Genomic DNA, 25752 nt, shown 5'->3' on the forward strand with positions numbered 1-25752 from the left:
CTCTGAATAAGGTCACAAGGAAAATCATGGAGCCCTGGCCAGTTAGCTCAGTTGGTTAGAGCATCGTCCCAAAATACCAAGGTTGTGGGTTCAACCTTATGTCAGGGTACACACAGAAAACAACCAATGAATGTACAACTAAGTGAAACAAGTGAATGCCTCTCTTTTTCTCTCCCTTTTTCTTTCTCTATCTCTCTAAAATTAATTTCAATAAAAGGGAGGATTGTTTTTTAAAAAGTCATGGAATGAGAGATAGAAGGAAAGGACTGTGGCAAAAGACAACAAGGCATTAGAGTCTAAGGTGTCATAAGAAGAGTAATCTAATCCTGAGTGATGAACTGATCTAAGGCTTTGCACTTGTGTGTTACTGGAATGAATTGGGGTGGAAGTCTGTTGGCTAGAAGTCAAAATAGTACAAGCCTAGACCAAAGGGATGGGTCCTATATGCTAAAATGACCCAGGATAATGGCAGAAATTATAACCATACAACCAGCTCTAACTGGTCCTCTCCTGTTTAATGAGATACTGAGTTGTATTCAAAGACAGTAGACCAACAGTGCAAGTCATGCAGCCAGGGCATGAACGGATGAGAGAACTTTGACCTCCAGCTGCACCAGAAACCAAAGTTCCTCACTACCCCCTGCCCCCCTGGAACTAAAAGACATACATAACCGGAACTTGAACATGGGGACACTTTCACAAGCCAAGGGTCCATTGTCCAGGAAAATCTGGTGTTAATGTCCCTTTACCATAAATGGCCAAGTTCCAAGGTCTTTGAATTAAAACTTGCTCCACTAGCACTTCTGCATTCCTGTGTCCCCTAACCCCCTTAAAAACCCTTTGCCTCGTTCAGTGGTCAAGATAGACTTGAGGCACCACTAAATCTTTCTCCCATCTTCTCAGTTGGTGACTTCTCCATCAATAAACCTTTCCTTATTCCAAACCCTGACGTTTTGAGTTTTGGCCTTTTGAAGTGCTGGGCATGCAGACTTTGGTCTGGTAACAAAATCAAAAAGCAAGACTATTAGATCTTAAATTTGCTAATAAACAACATTGTGAATGGTAGGAATAAGGAAGCCACAAGTTCAGAAGTGAAAAATGCAACAAACTGAGACATTAGTGGAATGTGATTTTCAAGTCTTAGCAAGCAGCCCTTTCCTGATTGTTAAATATTTCCTCTCTTGACAGAAAGCTTCTGGAGGAGGGCCTGTCTCATCTGATGTGTTAATCCCACAGACCTTGCCCAGTGCTTGGTAACAATCAGAAAGAGGAGACCATAAAAATCTCTTTAGTCTAAAAGGGGGGATTCTTTATTCCCATTTACACAGTTCTTGGCACCTGGAATGCCTTGAACTTACTCTATCACACTAGAATTTGTCTGTTCACGTGTCTGCTTCTGCCATCAGTCACATTCATTATTGCACTTCCAGCAGGAAACATTCTGCCTGGACCACATTAAGAATTGTAATGTTTGCCCTGGCCTGGTGGCTCAATTGGTTAGAACATTCTCCCAATAAGCCAAGGTTTTGGGTTTAATCACTAGTCAGGATCCATACAGGAATCAACCCATGGGTGCATGAATGGAACAACAAATCGATGTTTCTCTCTCTCTTTTCCTAATCAATCAATCAAATAAAATAAGAATTCCAATGTTTGCCAAATAAATGAATGAAATCTTTAAGCTGTTAATGACTATAATCCTAATTAAGCACCAGTGCCAAGTGCTTTTACATTCTAATTGAATCACCACAACAAGCCTAAGTGGTGAGAGGGGAAACTGAAGCTCAAAAAGGTTAAATATCGCCCTGGCCGGTTGGTTCAGTGGTAGAGCATCGGCCTGGCGTGTAGAGGTCCCGGGTTCGATTCCTGGCCAGGGCACACAGGAGAAGCGCCATCTGCTTCTCCACCCCTCCCCCTCTCCTTCCTTTCTGTCTCTCTCTTCCCCTCCCGCAGCAAGGCTCCATTGGAGCAAAGATGGCCTGGGCGCTGGGGATGGCTCCTTGGCCTCTGCCCCAGGTGCTGGAGTGGCTCTGGTCGCAACAGAGCGACGCCCCGGAGGGGCAGAGCATCGCCCCATGGTGGGCAGAGCGTCGCCCCCTGGTGGCAGAGCGTCGCCCCCTGGTGGACGTGCCAGGTGGATCCCGGTCGGGTGCATGCGGGAGTCTGACTGTCTCTCCCCGTTTCCAGCTTCAGAAAAATACAAAAAAAAAAAGAAAAAAAAAAGGTTAAGTATCTTTTTTTCGAGAGAGAAAGAGGGAGGGAGGGACAGGCAGGGAAAAACAGGAAGGGAGAGAGATGAAAAGCATCAACTTGTTGTTGCGGCACTTCAGTTGTTTATTGATTGCTTTCTCATAGGTGCCTTGACCGGGAGCTTCAGCCAAGCCAGTGACCTCATACTTAAGCTAGCGACCTTGGGCTTTAAGGCAGAGCCTGTAGGCTCAAGCCAGTGACCACAGGGTCATGTGTATGATCCCATGCTCAAGTCTGTGACCCCGTGCTCAAGCTGGTGAGCTCATGCTCAAGTCAGATGAGCCTGCACTCAAGCAGATGACCTTGGGATTTCAAACCTAGGTCCTCAGCATCCCAGATTGATGATGCTCCATCAACTGCACCATTGCCTGGTCAGGCAGAAAGGTTAAATATCTTACCCCCAAAACACACAGGTATTAAATGCTGAAGTTGGCAGTTGAACACAGTTCTGACCTCAAAACCTATTTTCCCATTATGTTGCCACCAAGCCTAGTCTACGTGTAACAACTAAAACTTTTCAGAAAGCTAGGTTTAATGGAAGGCTCCACAGTGCTAACTTTATCATTAGGGCAATGATTCCCAGTGAAAGTTTTTTTTCTTGAGTTCCCATATGTGCGAGCCCTGTGTCCTCTGAGCAGCAGATGCCAAGATAAGATCAAACATTCAAGGATTTTAATAAAAATGTTCCAGGAGGCCCTGGCCAGTTGGCTCAGTGGTAGAGCGTCGGCCTGGCATGCGGGAGTCCCGGGTTCGATTCCCGGCCAGGGCACACAGGAGAAGAGCCCATCTGCTTCTCCACCCCTCCCCCTCTTCTTCCTCTCTGTCTCGCTCTTCCCCTCCTTCAGCCAAGGCTCCATTGGAGCAAAGTTTGCCCGGGTGCTGAGGATGGCTGTGTGGCCTCTGCCTCAGGTGCTAGAATGGCTCTAATTGTGGCAGAGCGACGCCCCAGATGGGCAGAGCATCGCCCCCTGGTGGGCATGCCGGGTGGATCCCGGTCGGGCGCATGCGGGAGTCTGTCTGACTGCCTCCCCGTTTCCAACCTCAGAAAAATACAAAAAAAAAAAAAAGTTCCAGGAAAGGCTCTGGGAGGGAAAATATGGAAGGAGAGAGACAGAGAAGGCTGGGAGGCCCATTAGATCCCAAAAATAGATTAAGGAGAAAAGGAAAGAAGGTTGGATAGAAGCATCCCACATTGCCATGTTGCCTAATGAAGGCTCTATAAAACAGAAGGGGAGTCCAGGAGTCAAAACCACCATCAGAAGAAACCCATTTCCAGGAAGTGGTGTGCCTTAGGATCTCTGCCTGTTCAATGCTGAAGTTGGCAGTTGAACACAGTTCTGACCTCAAAACCTGGTCACAGGTCACTGGCTGGAAGCAGCTGGTGGGAGATGTGGTCTCAGCTCAAACGCAAGATGGATTCCAAAGCCAGCAGCTGGGGCATTAATTGGCCAGTTATGCTCCATGTACTTGAAGATCAGTCAGGCTCATTTCCAGGGCTGCCACAACATGCTAGAGAGCTTCTTGGAGAAGGATTGCATTCTGTTGTTTCCTATTTACCCACTTGGGGACACTAAACTCCTATAGTCTTACCGTCTTTGGCACATCACCCACCAAATCTCAGTAGAATGCAGTATGTATGTTATATGAGTAAATACAATTAAAAAATTTTATTGATTGATTGATTTTAGAGAGAGAGTAATGGAGAGAGAGAGAGAAACATCAATCTGTTCAGTGGTGGGATTTCTCTCTCCTTTCCTCTCTCTCTGAAATCAGTTCACTGGTGGGAATCAAATAATTTAACAATAGGTCCTCTGCTCTAATGACTGTTTTAAGTATAAAAAACAATATACCGAAAGATAGTTTATTATTCCATGCATTTAATACTTAAATAAAAACAATAAAAGAGGTATACAAAACTAGATTATGTTATAAGAAAGTTTTAAAATATTAATGAAAAAATATTAAATAATACCTTAGAGAGAACCCTGATTACAAGTGCCATTTTAACAACTGGTTCGCCAAACTAAAAAAATTAGTTATCGGTTCTGCTGAACTGGTGAGAACCAGCTGAATCCCACCACTGGCGATAAGATAATCCTTAAAGTCTGTATTTCTATCCGTCCATTGTGTCCTAGCTTCCTATTGGCCTCACTGTTCGGGGGGAACACCAGCACGCTCAGAATATCTCGGGGAACTTTGGGTGTAACACAAAGCTGAAACAAATGACAGCTTGTCACCCCCTGGTTGTTTGGCACTTTTTCTCTGTATGTTATATGTTTGTTTACTGAAGTAACAAACACAATGGGGTTAAAATGTAGTATTTCATCAAAGGTATAATGAGTTTTACGAAATGAATAAATAAATATTAAAAGCATAGTTCCGTCAAATGTTTTTCACCTGTGGACGGAATGAACACTACGATGGGTGCTTAGAATGCACAGATGAATGTTAAAAATGAGTAAGGAGTATAAATTTGTGATTTCCACACTGGGCGGCTGCCCATGTGCCCCCCCCCCCCAGAGAGAACCCTGATTACAAGTGTCATTTTAACAACCAGTTTGCCAAGCTCAACAAAAAATTAGGTATCAGTTCTACCGAACTGGTGCGAACTGGCTGACTCCCCCCCCTGAATCTGTTCCTGTGTGTGCCCTGACCACAGAGCAGACTGGCAGCCTCTGTACATGGGGAGTTAATACGATTTTTAAAAATTCTCTCAAAAAAAGAAAAGACCCTGGTTGATTGGCTCAGTGGTAGAGCATTGGCCTAGTGTGTGGAAGTATGGAGTTCGATTCCCGGTCAGGGCACAGGCACAGAGAAGTGACCATCCTCCCCTCCCCTCCTCTCTCTCTCTCTCTCTCTCTCTCTCTCTCCCCCTCTCTGTCTTCCCCTCCTGCAGCCATGGCTCAAATGAGCAAGTTGGCCTTGGGCGCTGAGGATGGCTCCATTGCCTTGACATAGGCACTAAAATAGCTCAGTTGCTGAGCAACGGAGCAGCAGCCCCAGACAGGGGTTGCTGGGTGGATCCAGTTTGGGCACATGTGGGATTCTGCTTCCCTGCCTCTCACTTAATTAAAAAAAAAAAATCTCTCCCCTCCTTCCATTTGGACAAGATGCTTCTGTTTACCACATTTTCTCTGACTAAAAAGATATGAGGGGTCAAAGCCTTGATCCTTTGGACCAATTCCTCTTGCTTATAGTACATTTATACTATTTATTACGTTTATCAAACTTGGACTCAAAAGTCCTGTTTTAAGGTCTATTTTGAACAGGTTGTATAACTACAAAAAACTGAATTGGTGTTTTTATTCATTAAAACATTAAGCACCTCTGTGTCAATCATGTTATCACAATATGAAAATGAACAAGTGATATGTGAGTTTTAACTAATAAAGGTGATTGACAAGAAGTCAATGCCATTAACAGTTTGTTACTCATAGATCCCCTAGAAACAGAAGGCATGGCGTGCCAAGCAAGGCCACAGGGAAGTAGCAGTGTCAGTCAAGAGCCAGGAAGGTATGAGGGGGAGCACAGGCCAGCCCTTTACTGGGTTTCCGAGGGAAAGTCACAGCAGGGCAGGGTAACGGCTTAGTGTTGGCTAGTTTGAATAATTCTGGTGGGCTTTGGGGCCTAAGAGCTATTTTTAGTTGTGTGGGACCTACCCCAGGATGATTTAGGGCAGGAGAAACTGGCTTGGTGTGTGAATTAGAGGTGGTTGTGGGTGTGGACAAGGGATTAGTTGGTTTATATATGAAAGGTGGGCTCACTGACAAGTTGTTTACTGTCTCTAGAAATTAACTAGTTGTGGGAGGGGCAGTTCTTCTCCAGCCAGCAACTTCCCCCAAAGATGTCAAATATTATAAAAACACGAAAATTTATAAGGGCCCAACATATGGAAAAAGATTTGACTTGCGGTGGTGACCACACAGTGCAGTGTACAGATGATGTGTTGTAGAATTGTGCATCTGAAACCTGTATTACTTTTAACCAGTGTCACGCCAAAATTTAATAAAAGGAAAAAAAAGACCCCAACATAATTAGGAGGAAACTGACCCTTTTGATTATCTGCCTCCATTAAGTTAATAAACAGCAGAGAAGTATAAAGCAGGGCTAGCCCATTTCCCCGTTATTCCATACACGAGTACAGGGTTTTTATTTTTCCCTCCCTTCCTTTCTTTTCTTTTCCTTTCCTCCCTCCCTCCCTTCTTTTTTTGAGAGTCATCAACTTGTTCCACTTAGTTGTGTTATTGATTGCTTCTCATATGTGCTGTTCTGGGGCTTGAACCAGTGACCTTGAAGTCAAGCTGGCGACCCTGGAACTCTGGGATGGTGCTCTATCCACTGCACCACTGGCCAGGCCTACAGGTGTGTGTGTGTGTGTGTGTGTTTTAAAGATTTTATTTATAGATTTTACAGAGGAGAGGGAGTGGAGCAAGAAGTATCAACTCATAAGTCGCCTCACTTTAGTTCACAGATTGCTTGTTGTATGTTTCTTGACTGGGCAAGCCCAGGGCTTCAAACTGGTGACCTCATTTCTGGGTGATGCTTTGTGCCACTACAGGCCAGGCAACACAGGTGGTTTTTTAAAGAGAAAATTTAAAGTATAAGAGGCTCCTGTCTTTCCCCACTCTCCACGGTTTTCAAAATATAAGCTATCCTTCTAGTTACTTTATGATTTAATATGTGCCTTTTCCACACAACCACTTGTATATATTTCAAATAAAACAGAACTACATATTTTTGGTAGACAAAATTTAATACAACCATATAGTCAAGTAATAATGGTTAGACATCTTATTAGATATCTTTTTTAAAATACTATGCATAAAGTATGTACTATATAAACAAAACATATAAGTATCAACGTGCTACAACTGAATAGAGAACAAGGAAATACAAAGCCTTTTTTTTTTCTTTCCACTGTGAAAACTCTGGAACCTCTAATTGAAGGCAGATGACATTTGGCCACCACAGGTCTGTACAAATTCTAAAGCATATTATACTTTTGTTCAACTTCTAAAGCATATTATACTTTTGTTCAACCCTGTAATTGTGTTGTCTCAGATAGCTCCAGAAGCTCTCAAGAAAAATTTATATAAACCATGGGAGAGGTGATGGGAAAGGGAAGAGTAAGAACTTTTCCAAGAAAGTTAATTGGAAAGTCTGTAGAGGAAAAAAAAAGTACGTAATGAAACAAAAATAAGATTTCCTTTTTTGACATTAGATGTAGATATTGTAAATGTTTACAAGAGCTGTTAGTCAGTGTAAGACAGATGTTTTTCTCAATATCTTTAAAGCACCTTGGTAGCAAAACCAAAAAAAACCCCAACACCCCCCAAATAATAATAAAACTTCAAACACCCAACAACCTTTCTTATCATTCTCATTCGCCCAATCAACCACACACTTGGGCGGTTAAATTAATTAAAAAATTTAAACAGGACTGCCTGACCAGTGGTGGTGCAGTGGACAGAGCATTGACCTGGGCTTGAACAGGGGGTCACTGGCTCAGCTTGAACCCCTCGGTCAAGGCACACACATACGAGAAGCAATCAATGCACAACTAAAGTGAAGCAACTATGAGTTGATGCTTCTCACTATCTTCTCTCTGTCTCTCTTCCTTAATCTGTCTCTAAAAAAAATTTAACCAGGACTGACATGATAAAAAATTTAGGAGGTTTATTTACTTATAGGAAACAAATATGAAGCTTTTCTAAGAAAGTTTTATTTAGATTGAAAATGTTGGAATAGCACTAGCGAACCTAAGGCACAGATTCAGATGACGTTACCTTTAAAATATTAAAAATTCTTCTTTGGAACAACAGATAAAATAAATTATGACTATTGCTGTTTAAAAAAATTGTTTATGATGATCATCACTAAGTGAACTTATTACCTAGGCAATAACACAAATGTAAAACATTTAAAAATGTTTGGAGTATGCTGAGAATGTCTCCGGAATAATCAGTTCACACTCCTGGCTCAAGTGGTTTCTGGTGCCTAGCATCAGAGATGACAATACGTAGAGTTACCTAGCAAAAACCTAGTGTTTTAAAGGTCAACCAAATTGGCCCATCCTGGCTATATGGTATGGTGAATATAAGTATTTAACTAAAAAGAATAATGGGATGAGGTGATGTAAACCTGGCTTTTTAAATAATGCACAACAAATTCTAATAAGGCCAAAATTATGCTGAGGTTAACTGATGTCTTGAGTTTACTGAAATAAAGGCAGTCCACAGGAAGCCTTTTGTAAGCACTATCTCATCACCTGGCACCACGGAAATAGCAATCTTTCCTCTTTGACAATAGTCAGGAGTAGATGTCTTCTTCCACATACAAATCTCAAGACACAACAGGCACACAAACAATTCAACCCCTCTCCTTTTATGGGTAGGTTCTCACAGCAATGAAAACAAATCTATTGCCATCTCCAGACAACAGGAAAAAAACAAAGCACACCTGGTTTGCATGTTGACAAAAGTAGTATAATTGAACCTTTGTCTTTCCTGAGTTTCAGAAAAGGTATTTGACAGCAGAGATACATAAACAATTCATATTCACCAGGAGAAAATGTATTAGTCCACAAAACATTTTCATCTTTCTAAATATAAAAGAATGAATGTTCAACCACCACCGTGTGAAGTCCCTTTATCAAATTAAATTTACTCTAGAATCATTAAGGTTAATTATGGCACTTCAACCCCCACCCCCCAATAAGCAAAAATGATAACTTAATACCCTCCCTGAGTATTTACAGCATTTTTCTTAACACTTGGTTTAAATGGAGTAAATACCTACATTTCAGTCATCCAGAAAAAAAAAAGTTACTTAAAACCCAATAGGCAAACATTTCCTACCTGTGCAGTAAAGTCAGTGGGAAGATTCGAGTAGAAAAGGAAGGTCTTCTGTGGTAAAAACCAGACCACTTTATCGTTCACTCACACATAGAAACACATGGAAAAGATTTAAGTTCATGAAAAAACAAATTACTTCTCTGTTAATCCACAAAACATACCCTTCCATTCCCTTTCCCACTGAGTGGGTTTAGCAAACACATCTCCACCTCCAATTTTTATGTTTTATGATCTTGCAAAACTATATGTGTTATACAGATTCTGACTGTATATAAGTCATCATGCTAATATTCATCATGTACTCTCATATGTAAAAAAGTATTCTAGAAATGACCAAATAAAAAACCTTCTGAAACTGAACTTAATAAGGTCAATTAATATGTTAACTTATGTGCTTTTTTTCTGATCATTACAACTGATACATTTCTTGGTGTTTGCATATACGTGTGCACATAACCATAGTAAGTATCTACATATATACACATGTGAATGCATACATACAAACCCAAAGGCTTATATGAGCATTACCTATCAAAAGAAAATCTGTCAACTATGTGATGACAGTATGAATATATTCTGACACCAGTTTGGTTGATATATCCCTTTTGATATAGCAATTCTATCCTAATTTTTTTTATCTTATCAATGCTAACACCATTATTTACCAAAAACCAGTAAAGGAAGATAAATAATTAAAGAAAATTAAAATATTTTGGTAACTTTAAAAATAGTTAATTTCTTACTAGTCAAGCTAATTTCTTGGTGGCCTACTTTATTTATGCAGTTTTAAATTATGTAGAGAAAAAAATTAAACTACTGGCATAAGGTCTATGTTTAAACAAATCCTTTTCTATTGAATTTCATTTCAAATTATTATACGAACACATGGACATTAAAAATAATAACAAGATACAACAGTTAATATACTTTTACAATAGACAAAAGTACTAGAATACAAGTTACCTTGAGAAGATACTTTTTATGTGAAATGTCTGTATTTATGAATGGGCAAGATCTTACAAATAAACAGGAAATAACAAATATCACTTGTATAATCCTTAGCATTGACACTCTTCTCATGTATTATCTCATTTACTGCAAGGAATTTCTGAACTAAACAGATTCCATTACCTACATAAAAGGTACAATGCAAAAGTAGATGTTTACTCAAAAACTAAAACAAGTATCCTAATTGTACATATAATTGTCTTTGCACTAAAAATGACATGAAATAATTTTAATTGCTCTGATAATTACCATAAGAAGGTATATATCATTAAAAATTATAATTTGAAAAGTAAAAGTTCCCTAAAAATTTCTAAGTTTTTTAGAGTTTTCCTTAGAATTCAGATTCCGGCTAAGCATTCAAGTTGATGCTGAATAGTTTATTTGAAATCTGTTATCATTCTAGGATAAAAAATATAGTTTATTAACATTAAGGTTTTGATTACTACAGTGGTGACACTATAATCACATGTGACAAGGAGTATATTAATTATAATGAGAGGACACAGTGCCTGGGAAGCTGAAATACAGCAGGCTACCTAGAACATCCCCACAATGTAAATAAATGGTCAGTCCACCCAGTAAGAACAGCCACTTATGCTGTAGTTCCTGCTATTCCGTTTGTCTTAGAACTTTTAAATTCACCTCTGAAAACTAGTAAGCTTTATAAACTGGAGTTGAAAAACCTAGACAAAGGCAATTTGTGGTATAGAAGCTTGAGAATATTGATCGAATTTTACACTATGGTATCAAATGAAAGATTTCTTGAAGACTATCACTGTTAGTTTATTTAGACAGTTAATTTTAAAAGAAAAACAGACCCACTGAGCTAGGTGGTCCCTGGTTTTTCCCTTAAAGGCTCCCAGGATTTTTAGCTGTTCACATGAAGTAGTTTAACCAGGAAAGAAGTCTTCATCCACAGCACCATATTAATGAGGTCAAACCCTACTGGGCTAGGGAGAAAATCTGTCCCTGTTTTTCACAAGAAAATATTGCAAAAATGTATTTCAACTCCTTTGCCAGGGTCACGAAAAGGAGGTTCCTTGGAGGATTTAGATAATCCCTAAATATTCATGTGAGCCACAGTGAGCCACTTTTCCTTCAATGGATCTTAAATCATTTTTTTTTAGGAATTAACCTGTTATTTCAACGGCATCTGCCTTTCTATCTCCTACCCAAACTCTTCCCAAAAATGTTTAATATAAGATGGCAATTTTAAGAATGAATAATTCAGTGTTTTACTCAAATTATCATATTCTCATTAATTATAGAAAGAAAACCTTTCAATAAAATCATTCAGTTTGGATAATATATTTTTAGTAACAAAAAATTTAAAAATTTTTCCTTCTTAGAATGTATTCTAAGAATTATGTAATTCAACCTAAATGAAGCCTTAAGACATGCAATTTTCTACATATATGTGACAAAATAAGGAATATACAGTCTTGCAGATAAACACACATAAATGAAGAGACCATTCACAAATTCCTGAAAGGTATACAGACAGACATTATTTCCTATTCCACATGGGTTTCTTACAAATACATACAAAGGTACATTTTCAAAGCCCAAGCAACACCACTATTACTTTCAACAACAACCAAAACCTTTTTCTTTTCCAATGACAAGAAGGCTTTATTACAGTTTGAAAGATTGATACTTTGGGTAGAAAGGCACCACTGTTATTATTTTTACTTTTTGTGCATATGGCACAAAGGAGATATGCCAGGTTCCCACGTAGGAGCTTTTAAGATCTCTCATCTTGGATTGGTGTGGCTTCTTGGGTGAAGTGTCCTGGCTTTAGAGTTTATAGCATTTCTCATTGTATCTGTGAATAGTCACACAGCCATGGTAGGACACGGGCCGGGGCATTGCAGCTACCCCTGTGATGATGCTTGTTGCAGGGTCGTAACAGAGAATAGTGTCTGTGGCTTCTCCGTTTTCTCGCCTTCCTCCCAGGATATATATTTTACCATTACACACAGACATACCACAGTTTTCCTGTTTCACCAAATAAAAAACAAACAAAAATTAACTGTTGAAGGTAAGAGATTTGGCAGCAAGCCGAAAAGTAAAAGACGACATGCTTTACCATAGCCAATAAAAGAACACATGAAATAAGTTCCCTTATGCCGAAGTCCTGCTCTGTGTGTGAGTGCTCATTTTGCATGGGTGAAGTAAGTGTTAAGACAGAATATATGTCAGTAATTGGGGCCAAGTTGTGTGGGAGGAGGTGAAGCGAGGATAGGGGACTGAGAGAAATGTTTTAACTTAATGATAATGAAAGAAAATATCTGTGAAGAGCTTGGCCTGCTTGTTACAGGAAGGTCCTTTATTATTGAGAGTGGCTATATTATGACCAAAGATTAGGAACATTATTCATTATATAGAATTACCCACAAGTTAAATTAATAACAAAGAATTATAATTAAATTAACAAAGCACTGTTATTAGGGGCCTTGGCTGAGACACAGAAATTCCCAATAACATTTTACAGTTACTTTTCCACATAATAGAATTCTTAGCTAAACTGTCCTCATCTCTGTCAATAATAATTATATAAAACAAATATTCTTTGAAGAGTGCTTCTTCAAAGAAAGAAATTATACTAAAATTCTCACTATTGCATAAACTGGTTATGCTGCAGATCAAAGATTCTTCTATTTACACTTACTTTAATTGAGAAAGTTATTGCATATTAGCTATCCTGTTTCCACTTAAACAACGAGATGGATTCTACCAATGAGAGCAATAAACATTTTTTACTTGACCAAATCTGTCACAAATATATAAATTCTACTCTTACAGAAAAAAATAAAACCTTGGTATACTTATATGATAGAGGGTAGTATCCTTGGGTCTAAAATTAATGAGTACTTAAAAATGCCTATATCAGAGTTCATATATACCCAGCATGACTTCCTTGATTATCAGTAGTGAATGACAAACTTTTATCTAGAATACCTAAACCATGAATTGTAGCAACTATATATCAAACTATAACATTTTTCACCTAAAGTACAAAAAGCTCTTTCCACAAATTCTAAAAGTTCTCAATAAAACAAACAATAACAACATCCTTAGTTTTCAGGTACAAAATACCCCACACAATTAAATCTTACAGTCACTTTGATGATGATTCTTAAACTATATAGTCATAGGATCTTATTATTAACATCATTTCAGATAATAATGCTCAGAATTAAATGAAGCAAGCAACCCTGAAACAGTTATCCTTTTATATTGGAGAATTACTTATTACAGATATAGAATTTATTTTACTATATAAGTATTACAAGAGTAATGGCAGCTAGTAAGAAAAATAACATCAGAACATGAAGTTATTTTTCAAGATTAAAATGAAACACAATCGTAGTATTATAAAAAACCCCATAACTCTCTTCTTATTATTTTGTACAGTGCTTATGCTTAAAAACATTAAAGAGCCCTGGCCGGTTGGCTCAGTGTCGGCCTGGCGTGCAGGAGTCCTGGGTTCGATTCCCGGCCAGGGCACACAGGAGAAGCGCCCATCTGCTTCTCCACCCTTCCCCCTCTCCTTCCTCTCTGTGTCTCTCTTCCCCTCCGGCAACCACGGCCCCACTGGAGCAAAGTTGGCCCGAGTGCTGGGGATGGCTCTGTGGCCTCTGCCTCAGGTGCTAGAATGGCTCTGGTTGCAACAGAGCAACGCCCCAGATGGGCAGAGCATCGCCCCCTGGTGGGCATGCCGGGTGGATCCCGGTCGGGCGCATGTGGGAGTCTGTCTCTCTGTCTCCCCATTTCCAACTTCAGAAAAATACAAAAACAAAAACAAAACAACATTAAAGAAAAAGAATCAGATTTCATTTATTATCCTGTGACACTTTAAATACTCGGTCTACTGAAGAAAGATAAAAAGAATCATCATTGACTTAAAAAATTTTTTAAAGAATGTTTTTGATGAAAGTTAAAATGCAAAAATGTTTAACAGACTCATACACAGAGAGCAGACTGACAGCTATGAGGGGCAGAGGGGCTGAGCGAGGGAGGTTGAGGGACCAAACAAAAGAGGACAGAAAAGAACTGACGGACCCCGAACACAGGTGGTGATGCCAGGGGGCAGTAAGGCGGAGGGTAATGTAGGGATAAACGGTGGTGGAAGAAGACTTGACTTGGTAAGGGGTGAACACACAGTACGGTGTGGAGAGCTGTGCTGCAGAAGTGGGCACCTGAAACCTGTGTAGTTATGTTAACCAGTGTCACCCAATAAATCCATTTTTAAAAATGCAAACATGTTTAAAAACAAGTTATGGCTTTTAGGAATTATGCAAAGTCAAGAAGCACGGGAATGGTGAGAGACAGAGAAAAAGGCTTGGGCTACTTAGACTGTAAAAAAATAAAAGTAAAAAAAAAGTTCATTTTTATCATTCAGGATTGTAAGCATTCAAGAAAACATAGCCTTGGTCTCAAATAAATGTCTACCATGAAATTAGTTGATTTATCCTTTTTCATTGATGAGAATTAAAAGGGTAACAAAACACTTAAAGATGTCCAAAATTTGCCTATCAATAATGAATGCATTGATATATTTAAAAGTACTAGTAATACGAACAGATCAGGAAGAAAAGATAATTCCAGAAATCTCAGTATTTTTTGCTTCAAGAGATTTGATACAGAATACCAAACCTGAACTCAAATGATTTGTCTTTGTTTTAACAGACTTAATATATTTCTGATCTAAATGTTTTTTCCCTGAAATTTCTGAAGGAAAATAACTGTTTAGTTAGAGAAAATACGTCATATGTACCCTGTTGTTTTTCTCAATCCTTTAGTTAAGAACATGATCACTGTATGCCCTGCATTATGCCATATGCTGGCAATTCTCTTCCTAAGGTTTATTTGCATTTTATACAGTATAGCCAAGCCCTAAATGAAGAGTAATTCTTAGTGAAAATGTAGTACATTTAAAAACACTCACTGTAATAAACCAATAAAAATAGCTTTGATTTAAAAATTTAGAGTAAGTGTGAACACTTGTTTCATGGGTGAATATGACCATAATTTGAGTTTTTATGAGGTAGGGCACATCTTACCTCAACAGAGTTGAATTGTCCTTTCCAGAAGCTACTGAGCTAGAAATATGGCATTCATTTTACTTAAGCGTGATAGAAAAGGGATAGAAGAATATATTCCCTCTGTACCATGAAGCTAAAGATCCTATTTTGCCCCCTCATCAGTTGAGGCAATGTTACTCCAAATACATTACTAATTGGAGACGCTACCTCAATGTCAACAACTTTAGAAAAATTGTGTCATACACAAATCCTATTGATTGTCCTTGCAGTCTATATCTCATGTATCTTGCAGTAAGATTGTCTTACAATTAGGGCCCTCTGTTGCTTCAATCTCTCATTTGTTTACTTATTCAATAAATATTTACTGAGCACCAATAGATACTAGATACACAAAAGATGAGTTAGGAAAAATAGTATCCTCAAGACTGAATTTCAGTATAGAAATAAACATTTATACCTATAAGGGAATGAATATATGAGTGTCATACGAAAGGTAAATGCAATGACAGAGCAGGAAAGAGAGAGAGAGAGAGAGAGAGACCGACTCTGAGCAGGGTAACAGTTTGTTCTAACACAGTGCCCGAAAGATCAGTGTAATTATAAGCAGGGAAGGCAGAAAAGGCATGAGGGGCTAAGAGGACAGTATGAACCACGGCAAGGACACATAAGATCTATATATATCAATAGTGAATGCAAGTACCGGATACTAATACAACTGGGACACAGCTGCAGAAGGTGAAGCTGAGAAGGCAAACAGAGGTGAGCCAACAGAAGACCTAGAAGGAAGTAGGAAAATCCTGGATTTTATTCTGTAGGTTTCCAATTAGAGGAGAGACTACAATTATTGTAAAATAACTGTGGTAAAATGGGTTAGAGAAGCAAGACATCAGGGAAAGGAACACTAGATCATTATTGTTTTAGTTTAGGTAAAACCTGATAAAAATTTGAACAAAAGCAAGGACAATAGGAATGAAAAGAAAAATAGAAGAAATTCTGAGGACAAAGAACTGACAGGCTGATTCAGTATAAAAATAAAAGTTAGGAAAACCTAAGAAATTAAGTTTCTAGCTATGAAATAATAAGAAATGTATATATTTGTCTCTGCCTCTGATTTCTGACACAGAACTTCTAAATTCCTTGGAATTTCCTGGGTGGGAAAGATAAAGCCATGATTAGAAGCTTGGAACTTTCAGCTGCACCCCCACCCCCTGGAGAGGGGAGCCGGGCTGGAAACTGCATTAGTCACTGGCCGTGCCTACAGGGTCCCCGGAGTGTGGGGTCTGGCGAGCTTCCAGACTGCTGAACACATCTGTGTGGGGAGGGTGGTGGCCTCAGCAGCCCAAGGACAGAAGCTCCTGCGCTGGAGACCCTTCCAGACCTCACTCTACACACCTCTTCGCCTGGCTGTTCCTCTGTATCCTTTTTAACATCTCATATACATAATAAACCGGGAGGCATAAAAGTTACCTTGAGTTCTGTGAGCTGTTCAAACACATTATCAAACCTGAGGAGGGGTTGTGGCAACCTTGATTTAAAGCTGGTAGGTCTGAAATACCCGGGACAACCTGGAACTTGTGATTGGCAGTTGAAGCAGGGACAATCTGGTGGAACTGAGCCCTTAACTTGTGGAATCCAACACTAACTCCAGGTAGATAGTGTCAGAACTGAACTGAATTGTAAGACACCCAGACTGTGAAGAAGTAAGTGATGTGGGGAAAATTCACATATCTGGTGTAAGAAGTTTTCTGAGCATAAGGGAGAAACTAGCTTATTTGGCAACAGAAAAGGCAGGCGTGGGAAAGAACACCCATGAAAAAGAAGTGGTTGGAAAGTTGAGTCTGCAGCACAGGAGAGGCTTTGACAGAGAAACAGACTCTATGTCACCAATGGAGGATGGCAGAGGAGACCGCTCAGGATTAGAGTATGAACTGTGAAGAGGGCAGGGGAAAGAGGCTTGAAGAAAACTCTTATTTAAGGTTGGATAGAAAAAAATAAGAGAACATGAATGAGACTGGGAGACTATTAGTAATGACCTGTGGTTGAGCCCGATTTCCAACATCAGAACCATCATGTTATTTTATTGGTATAAGAAAGTAGAGTAGAGACATGAATCAAAAGGCTGAGGGAAGGCCTTTTTTGGAAGTAGGGGTGGAGAGGTAGTAGGAAGATTCAGGCAGGAGTGTGTGAATGAAAACCTGAGCATAGCCATTTTCTATAAACAAACAACAAACTAGCTTCTAACCAGAGAAAGAAAAAACCAGTTTGGGAACATTTCTTATCTTTTTTTTTGTTTTTTTTGAAACAGATTTATTTATTTATTTTAATTCTTGCAATAGACAGAGAGATCAGAGAGAGGGACAGATAGGGACAGACAGAGAGGGAGACAGATGAGAAGAATCAGTTCTTTGTTGTGGCACCTCAGTTGTTCAGTTGATTGCTTTCTCATATGTGTCTTGACTGGGGGGCTACAGCAGACCGAGTGACCCCTTGCTCGAGCCAGTAACCTTGGGCTCAAGCTGGCGAGCCTTGTTCAAACCAGATGAGTCTGTGCTCAAGCTGGCGACCTCGGGGTCTCGAACCTGGGTCCTCTGTATCCCAGTCTGACGCTCTATCCCTTGCGCCACTGCCTGGTCAGGCAACATTTCTTATCTTATGAAATACGTAAGAGAGAGTGATAGGGACTAGAGCAGGATTCTGAAAAAAGGTAAAGGGATTAAGAAATCAACAACTCAAGTGCAATAACTACTTCACCATGGATGGTAAGAAGTTCTTTGAATATAACAATTCCTTGGAAGGAATTCAAAACAGGTATAATATATGTGGAGTTTTTGGGTTTTTCTTCTTCTTCTTTTCCAAGTGAGAGGAGGGGAGATAGAGAGACAAACTCCTAGGGTCGGGCCTGGTTAGTACTTGGATGGGAGAGACAAACTCCTGCATGCACCTTGACTGGGATCCACCCGGCAACCCCCATCTGGGGCTGATGTTCTGCTCACTGGGGCCATGCTCACAACTGAGCTCTTTTTAGTGACTGAGGTAGAGGCTCTGCAGAGCCATCCTTAGTGCCCAGGGTCGATGTGCTCGAACCAATTGAGCCATGGCTGTGGGAAAGAAAGAGAGGGAGGAAGGAGGGGGAGAGAGAGAGAGAGGGAAAGAGAGGAGAGAGAGAGTGAGAGGGAAAAAGAGAAGGAGAGGAGAGGGAGAGATTGAGATTGAGAGAGAGAGAGAGAGAGAAAGAGGGAGAGAGAGAGAAAGAAGAGGGAGGAGTGGAAAAGTAGATGGTCGCTTCTTCTGTGTGCCCTGACTGGGAATCAAACCCAGGACATCCATACACTGAGCCAACCGGCCAGAGCCTATGTGGAGTTTAAAAAAAGTATGAAATAGTTCAAGCACACATGAAATATTTTAATATTGAAATTACAGTATATTTATAATGGTCACGTACTTGGTCCCTCCTACTAGATTCATTTTACTTTTGAATTGTTTTATGTTCTTACCTGCCGGCTGAATGTATTCTGTACATGCATCCAGTAATCCTCAACTGGGTCATAACAGTATATGGCCTTGGTCAGTCCACCAGCAACATATATCAGGTTGTTTAAGGATACAGCTGTTATACACCTCTTGGCAATTGGGATAGCTGCACGAAGTAGCCAAGAATTGGTTTCTGGATCATAAGATTGAACCTAGCAATATATAGAAATATTTAATTAAAATTTCTAAACAAACATGTAAATTTGCTTAATAATAAAAAATCTACCAATATATAGCAATGTGATTAAAAGTCAAAACCCATTCACAGAATGAAGGGAGGTTAGATTGATAGTGAACTGTCTGAATTATGAACTTCTCCAAAGAAATGTAAGTTTGTTATCAAGCAGAATCTTTATTATATGTGGCTTAAGTGTCTGTTTGTTGCCGATAGCTTTTTGGTTGCTTGCGTAACTGTACTAGCCAATGGGGTGAAGTTGCCACGGCATTCAAATAGTCCTGCCTTCTGGCATGCCACCTCACAAATTAAGGTTAAAGATTGCAGCAATTATTATGCTGTTAAGAAATATTAACACCAGCCCTGGCCGGTTGGCTCAGCGGTAGAGCGTCGGCCTAGCGTGCGGAGGACCCGGGTTCGATTCCCGGCCAGGGCACACAGGAGAAGCGCCCATTTGCTTCTCCACCCCTCCGCCGCACTTTCCCTCTCTGTCTCTCTCTTCCCCTCCCTCAGCCAAGGCTCCATTGGAGCAAAGATGGCCCGGGCGCTGGGGATGGCTCTGTGGCCTCTGCCTCAGGCGCTAGAGTGGCTCTGGTCGCAACATGGCGATGCCCAGGATGGGCAGAGCATCGCCCCCTGGTGGGCAGAGCATCGCCCCTGGTGGGCGTGCCGGGTGGATCCCGGTCGGGCGCATGCGGGAGTCTGTCTGACTGTCTCTCCGTTTCCAGCTTCAGAAAAATTAAAAAAAAAAAAAAAAAAAAAAGAAATATTAACACCAGAAGGGGTCTTTGCAATGGTACAAGACTAGAGGTTCTCCAATTGAAAAATAATGTCGGCCTGACCTGTGGTGGCACAGTGGGATAAAGCGTCGACCTGGAAATGTTGAGGTCGCCGGTTCGAAACCCTGGGCTTGCCTGGTCAAGGCACATATGGGAGTTGATGCTTCCAGCTCCTCCCCCCTTCTCTCTCTCTGTCTCTCCTCTCTCTCTCTCTCTCTCTCTGTCTCTCCCTCTCCTCTCTAAAAATGGGTAAATAAATAAAAAAAAATAATAATGTCATAATAGCTAAGTCTTTGGCTCCTCTAAAGGTGAAATACGTGTCATTCCAAGAATTGATTTGGCTCCATCTCAAACAGGGTTGCCGTTTCAATTGAGACGTAGACAATTTCCTGTAAAACTTGCCTTTGCTATGACCATCAATAAGTCTCAGGGCCAAACGCTTAAGCGTGTTGGCATTTTTTTTACCTGAGCCTGCATTTGGACACGGTCAACTTTATGTTGCTGTTTCAAGAGTTCGTGAAAGAATGGACGTAAAATTAAAAATAATTGATGGTCTTCTGCAAGGCGAGCTTAAAAATGATGGAAAGATCTACACAAGAAATGTTGTGTACAAAGAGATCTTTGACATGTGAATTAACATTTTATTATTTAAATCACCTTTATTTATTGAGCTAGCGGTGGCTCTTAATAAGAAATGTACCGCCAGTGGTTTCCTTCATTGCATTCTACTTTAAGCAATTAAGCAAGTAGAAGGGGGAAACCCCGTGGGGCACTAAACAAAGGGGCGTCTTTGCCGCCTGCCCTGGGTAATTCAGTTTGAATTAGCAGACACCTTTGCACAAATCATTTTAATTACAATTTATAATATCTAGAACAGCGGTCATTTCGTATGACCGCTGGGCTTTCTAGTAAAGTAATAAACACAGATTGCTTCCAGGATGAATAGCTAACATGTTTAGATTTAAAAAAAAATTCTGTTATACAGCATAACTATGCTTCAATCTGAATATAATTTCTTTTCACTTTTAGGGAGTCTTTTCTTCAAAAGAACACAAGTAAACCTCAATTCAGTATACTTTCATTTCCACAAATTCTGAATTAATGCATTTTAAGTATGTAACTTGTGACCACGTTGTATCAAGTTAATTTAGAAAAATAAATTGACAAAATTCAGTTAACTACTGCTAAACCAATTAGGCAACAGAAGCTGGTTCCCAGGATAACATGATGTGTCTGAGACGTCAGGGTGCAGAGGTTCCTTTGTCCGAGGAGATCAAGGACAGGCAGCAACTCTGACCCATCCTCTATTCATAGTACAGAGGCTTCTTTTCCTGTGTTTGTTCTAAAAAATACTTTAACATATGCAGAAAATGACCCAGTCCGAAGCAGTAGAATTAGTTATTGTGTCTTATCCTCTGCTAATTCACTTCCCAACTGTGTTTTGTGTGAATAATTTTTCAATTCTGTACAGTACAGCAGAAAAAGGTTTAAAACAACTTATTTAGTACAAGATCTCAACATTGAGATTAGTCTCATAACAAAAAGATCAAAATATGCTTTTTACAGCAAATTGTTAGATATATCAGGATCACTTAACTAACTGGAAATTCAATGTTTTCCCCCAGAAGTATGAAATACCTCAGCGCCCCGGCCAACTGTGCTCCAATGGAGCCTTGGCTGCCGGAGGGGAAGAGAGAGACAGAGAGGAAGGAGAGGGGGAGGGGTGGAGAAGCAGATGGGCGCTTCTCCTGTGTGCCCTGGCCAGGAATCGAACCCGGGACTCCTGCATGCCAGGCTGACACTCTACCACTGAGCCAACCGGCCAGGGCCTGAAATACCAATTTTTAAAAGACCTCTCACTCTAATGGGTCTCATTACCTCCTTGAGAAATCTCTGTATTTCTCTTCTTGAATATAGCACTGGCAGTTTCTGTGAAAGAACATGGCTTACCTTGTCAGAACAAGTATTATCATCAGGTCCTCCACCAATCACAAACAATTTGCCTACACAGCTGGTCACAGCAGGAGAACTCACGGCTTCCTTAAGGGGAGCAACCTCAGTCCATCGATTTGAAAAGGAATCGTAACATTCCACGCTGCTAAGTCTGTTCTGCCCATCATAGCCTCCAACAACATATACCTATATATAAAATACAAGGAAAAAAGCGTAATTATCAAAACCTAAATTTATAACTAGTTGGCTAGAGAATAAGTGATCTTTCCCCTTTAAAGAGCACTTGATAATTGTAATTGCAATATATTTAGCCCAGCTTCTGAAACTTTAAAAAAGTTATTGCCCTCTTACCACAAGGAGTCTTTACAGACTTTTTTTTCATAATAGCCCCCACCAATGAAAATTTAATATCACAGATAATTGTGCATCTGTTTATGTACTACTTGTATATCTGTGCCAGATATATGAAACAATCTTTTTAACTCCCTTAAGACCAAATCTTCACCTCCTTAGGGACACTGCTCAAGCCGAGAATTACATGATTTAGCTTAAATGTCACACCCATGAGTGATGAAAGTATTAGATTATGATTAGGTAATAAAGCTATGAAACTAAAATATTAGGTAAGGATTACCAGATTGAGATCTTTGGAGGCAGTGCCTATCTTATTCCTCTTTTAAGTCTCTGCAAGTGTCTAGAAAAGTACCTGACATATAAATGAACTCCATACTATATATATATATCTCAAGAGGCTTTCAAATACATTTTTTCACAAATATGAGGAAGATAGGGCAAATTAATATTTTTTATGTGACTTATAAGCAGAATAGTCCATTAAACATCATGAGACACATACAAAGCACTTTTAACTAAAGGAGCTCTCCAGCAGTTCAACATCCATGGTTCTTTTAAAGGATAGTCATCATCAACTGTTCCTCCACATCTAGTTAACTATATATACAAATATTGATCCACTTACAACCTATGCAACTTACGACCATTCGACTTTAGGACCACATCGCTAGCCACGACTGCTCTGTGTCTGGCAGTGCAAGCGTTGCCCAGCTGGGCGTACGACAGTGTGGACCAGCTTCCAGCAGCACTACCATCTCCGCGTGCACCATTTCAACTGTTATTCCAGACTCGGTACAGCAATTTGTGTTTTATATCTTGGATATTTTTCATCACACCCCTCCCAAGATGTCTACCAAGAGGAAATTGTCTTTGCAAATATTAAACCAGTTGTACTGGTAATGCAGTGTTTTACTTAAACCTGACGAATGTAAAAATAAGAAACAAAATGGTGTAGAGACGATACAAATGGCATAAAATGAACAAAGAAAATTATGATATATAACAATAATGAAAGAAAATTATGATAAAATATGACTTAAAGATTTTTATAACATCATTTCACAGTACTGTACATATAGCCTACTCAACTTACAACCAAACCGTGTTATGACCGGTCTGTGGGAACCAATCGTGGTCGTAAGTCGAGCACTAGCTGTATGTAATAAGACCTATTGAGTCTTCTTTTACAGTATTTCTACATTTGTCCCTTCCTTTTGTTTCCCATTGTCACTTTTCTTCCTGAGGGCCCACATCATTTCATACCTCTCAATAAATCTTCTGCTCTAAACCACAGATTAATTTTACTAAAACACCTCACCAACAACTTTTAATAATAGTTCAACAATGAATTTCTAAGGGTCAAGGCCAAATGTTATATATTATCATTCAAAGTCTGTCCACAATTTATCTTTCTCTGGTCCTTCAAATTTCCACAGCAGTCAATGTCATTTTTATCCTGCTTGTCTTACATGGTGTTAAAATAATCTGTTGGTAACTTTGTTCTCCTAACACCATGCAGCTCATAGAGGGTAAGTAACTTACTCAAGGTTATGCAGTTAGAAGGGGTATGGAAACTGTAGTACACTGTAGCAATTAAAACAGGCTTTTACATCAGGAGAAGCAGCCAGCCAATGTAAGACCTCAGGCAATTTATCCTCTCTGAGATGCAGTCCTAATTTCCCCTACATACATATATTAAAAATACATGCTGTGAGCATCAAGGTAAAAGGCCTCTGGCTTAAGAAAATCTGAGCTTTCGCCTGCTTTATCACTTCCCTTATAACCTTGGACAAGTGACTGATCTCTTTGGATTCAGTTTCTTTATGAATTGAAAGAATTACATTATGAATTCTGTAAGATTCCTTCTTGTGCTAAGATTCTATATTCCAAATCATCCTAGGGTTCTTTTTTTTTTTTTTTTTACATAGGCAGAGATAGACAGGGACAGACAGGAACGGAAAGAGAGATGAGAAGCATCAATCATTAGTTTCTCGTTGTGCGTTGTGACTTCTTAGTTGTTCATTGATTGCTTTCTCATATATGCCTTGACCGCGGGCCTTCAGCATACCGAGTAACCCCTTGCTAGAGCCAGAGACCTTGGGTCCAAGCTGGTGAGCTTTTTTGCTCAAGACAGATGAGCCCACGCTCAAGCTGGCGACCTTGGGGTCTCGAACCTGGGTCCTTCTGCATCCCAGTCCGACGCTCTATCCACTGCGCCACCACCTGGTCAGGCCATCCTAGGGTTCTTTTACAGAGAGCATTTATAAATTTAAATAATCATAAGTATGAATTCAGCCTATATTATAAATTTTAGTATAATGTTTTTCATGGATTGAGTACTTGCTGTGTAAGACAGAAAGGATTCCTTTTAGTATTTCTTGATTTAGTGGTTCCAAGTTTTGGGTACCTTCAAGTCAAGTACACTAATATTTGTCAAAGAAATCTGTGCTCAACAATCCATATTTGAGACATAATTTTCATTACTTTTGTTTGTCCAGGCTAAATAATCATAATATTTTTAGTCAGACCTATTCTCTTTCCAATCCCTTATTTTAGCAGTCCTTTTCCCTAATACTTTGTCATTCTTGAGGCATAGCTACCAAAACTATATATAATGGAGTAAGTGCTGCCAACCAGTGGTTTTAGAAAATATTCCTCTCGGCCCTGGCCAGTTGGCTCAATGGTAGAGCGTCAGCCTGAAGTGCGGATGTCCTGAGTTTGATTCCCGGTCAGGGCACACAGGAGAAGCGCCCATCTGCTTCTCTACCCTTCTCCCTCTACTCTTTCCCTCCCACAGCCATTGGCTCAATTGGAGCGCATCCACCCGGGCACTGAGGATAGCTCTGGGCACTGAGGATTAGCTCAGGAGGCTCTACCTCAGGGGTTAAAAATAGCTCGGTTGAGAGCATGGCCCCAGATGGGCAGAGCATCGGCCCCAGACAGGGTTGCTGGGTGGATCCCGGTTGGGGTGCATGCAGGAGTCTGTCTTTCTATCCCTCTCCTCTCACTTGGAAAAAGGAGAAAGGAAAAAGAAAAAAGAAAATACTCTCCCCATATTTTATTTCCCTTACATCTCTCTGTCAAGGTCCTCGTTATTTCACTGACAGCACAGCACACTAAATCAATATCCTTAGGAATCAAAAAGAAATCCTTAGTAATTAACAGTAGATTTCCAACTGTGCTTTGAGAAGCTCTGGCGTTCTACTGTAGAGACATTTCAAGACTTCTGTGGGGATGGGAGTGGAGAAGAAGACTGGTGAGAGGCTGAGTGGGAAGGGTCCCTGGTAGCACCTCTGTTCTAAATTAGAACAGTTCTGTTTTCTCATTGGTAGCTCTGAAACATCTCCGCAGGAGGACCTAAGAAGTAGCAATTGTTTTGGAAAGGGGTCCCCCGAGGGACCAGTCAGAAGTACACGTACGAGCAAGTGTGCTGCCGTTCCGCAGACTGCTCGTTAATCCGAGGTGGCTTTGGGGAGCTGACAGAGATGAAGGCAGGGAAAAGCTCAAGAGCCTAAGCTAGCTCCTAGTATAACTGCTGTCTTTTTATGTTTTATGGAAAGGATTTTCGTATTAGATTTAATTTTAAAAAGGAGAGTGTAGTTGCTTTTTAAAAGTTTGGAAACCACTGGTCTACAAGTGATTCTCAAGTTCCTATAAACAGCTAATGGTTCAGATCCAAATTACATATTTTTTATAATACTTATTAACTGCAGTCAATAACAAGTTTTTCTTTAAAATATGTTGGTTAGTTTATCTTAACACATTTTAGTTTTGTTCCCGCTTGTACAAATAAAGAAGAT

At 39.9% G+C, this 25752-nt stretch overlaps 1 protein-coding gene across 5 annotated transcripts in view; it reads right to left on the reverse strand.

Annotated features, from left to right (window-relative positions):
* Positions 1 to 8713: 8713 nt before the first annotated feature.
* KLHL24 (kelch like family member 24) overlaps positions 8714 to 25752 on the reverse strand; it is a 47256-nt gene continuing 30217 nt past the window's right edge. For all 5 annotated transcript variants that reach the window (XM_066241929.1, XM_066241932.1, XM_066241931.1 and 2 more), the window contains 3 exons: positions 21596 to 21784; positions 18655 to 18843; positions 8714 to 12110 (listed from right to left, as the gene is read on the reverse strand). In XM_066241929.1, the coding sequence (XP_066098026.1) occupies positions 11910 to 12110; positions 18655 to 18843; positions 21596 to 21784 (579 nt within the window). In that variant the 3' untranslated portion in view covers positions 8714 to 11909. The remainder of the gene's footprint in view (positions 12111 to 18654; positions 18844 to 21595; positions 21785 to 25752) is intronic.

Source organism: Saccopteryx bilineata, chromosome 8 (assembly GCF_036850765.1).
Source record: "Saccopteryx bilineata isolate mSacBil1 chromosome 8, mSacBil1_pri_phased_curated, whole genome shotgun sequence".
Lineage (NCBI taxonomy): Eukaryota > Metazoa > Chordata > Mammalia > Chiroptera > Emballonuridae > Saccopteryx > Saccopteryx bilineata.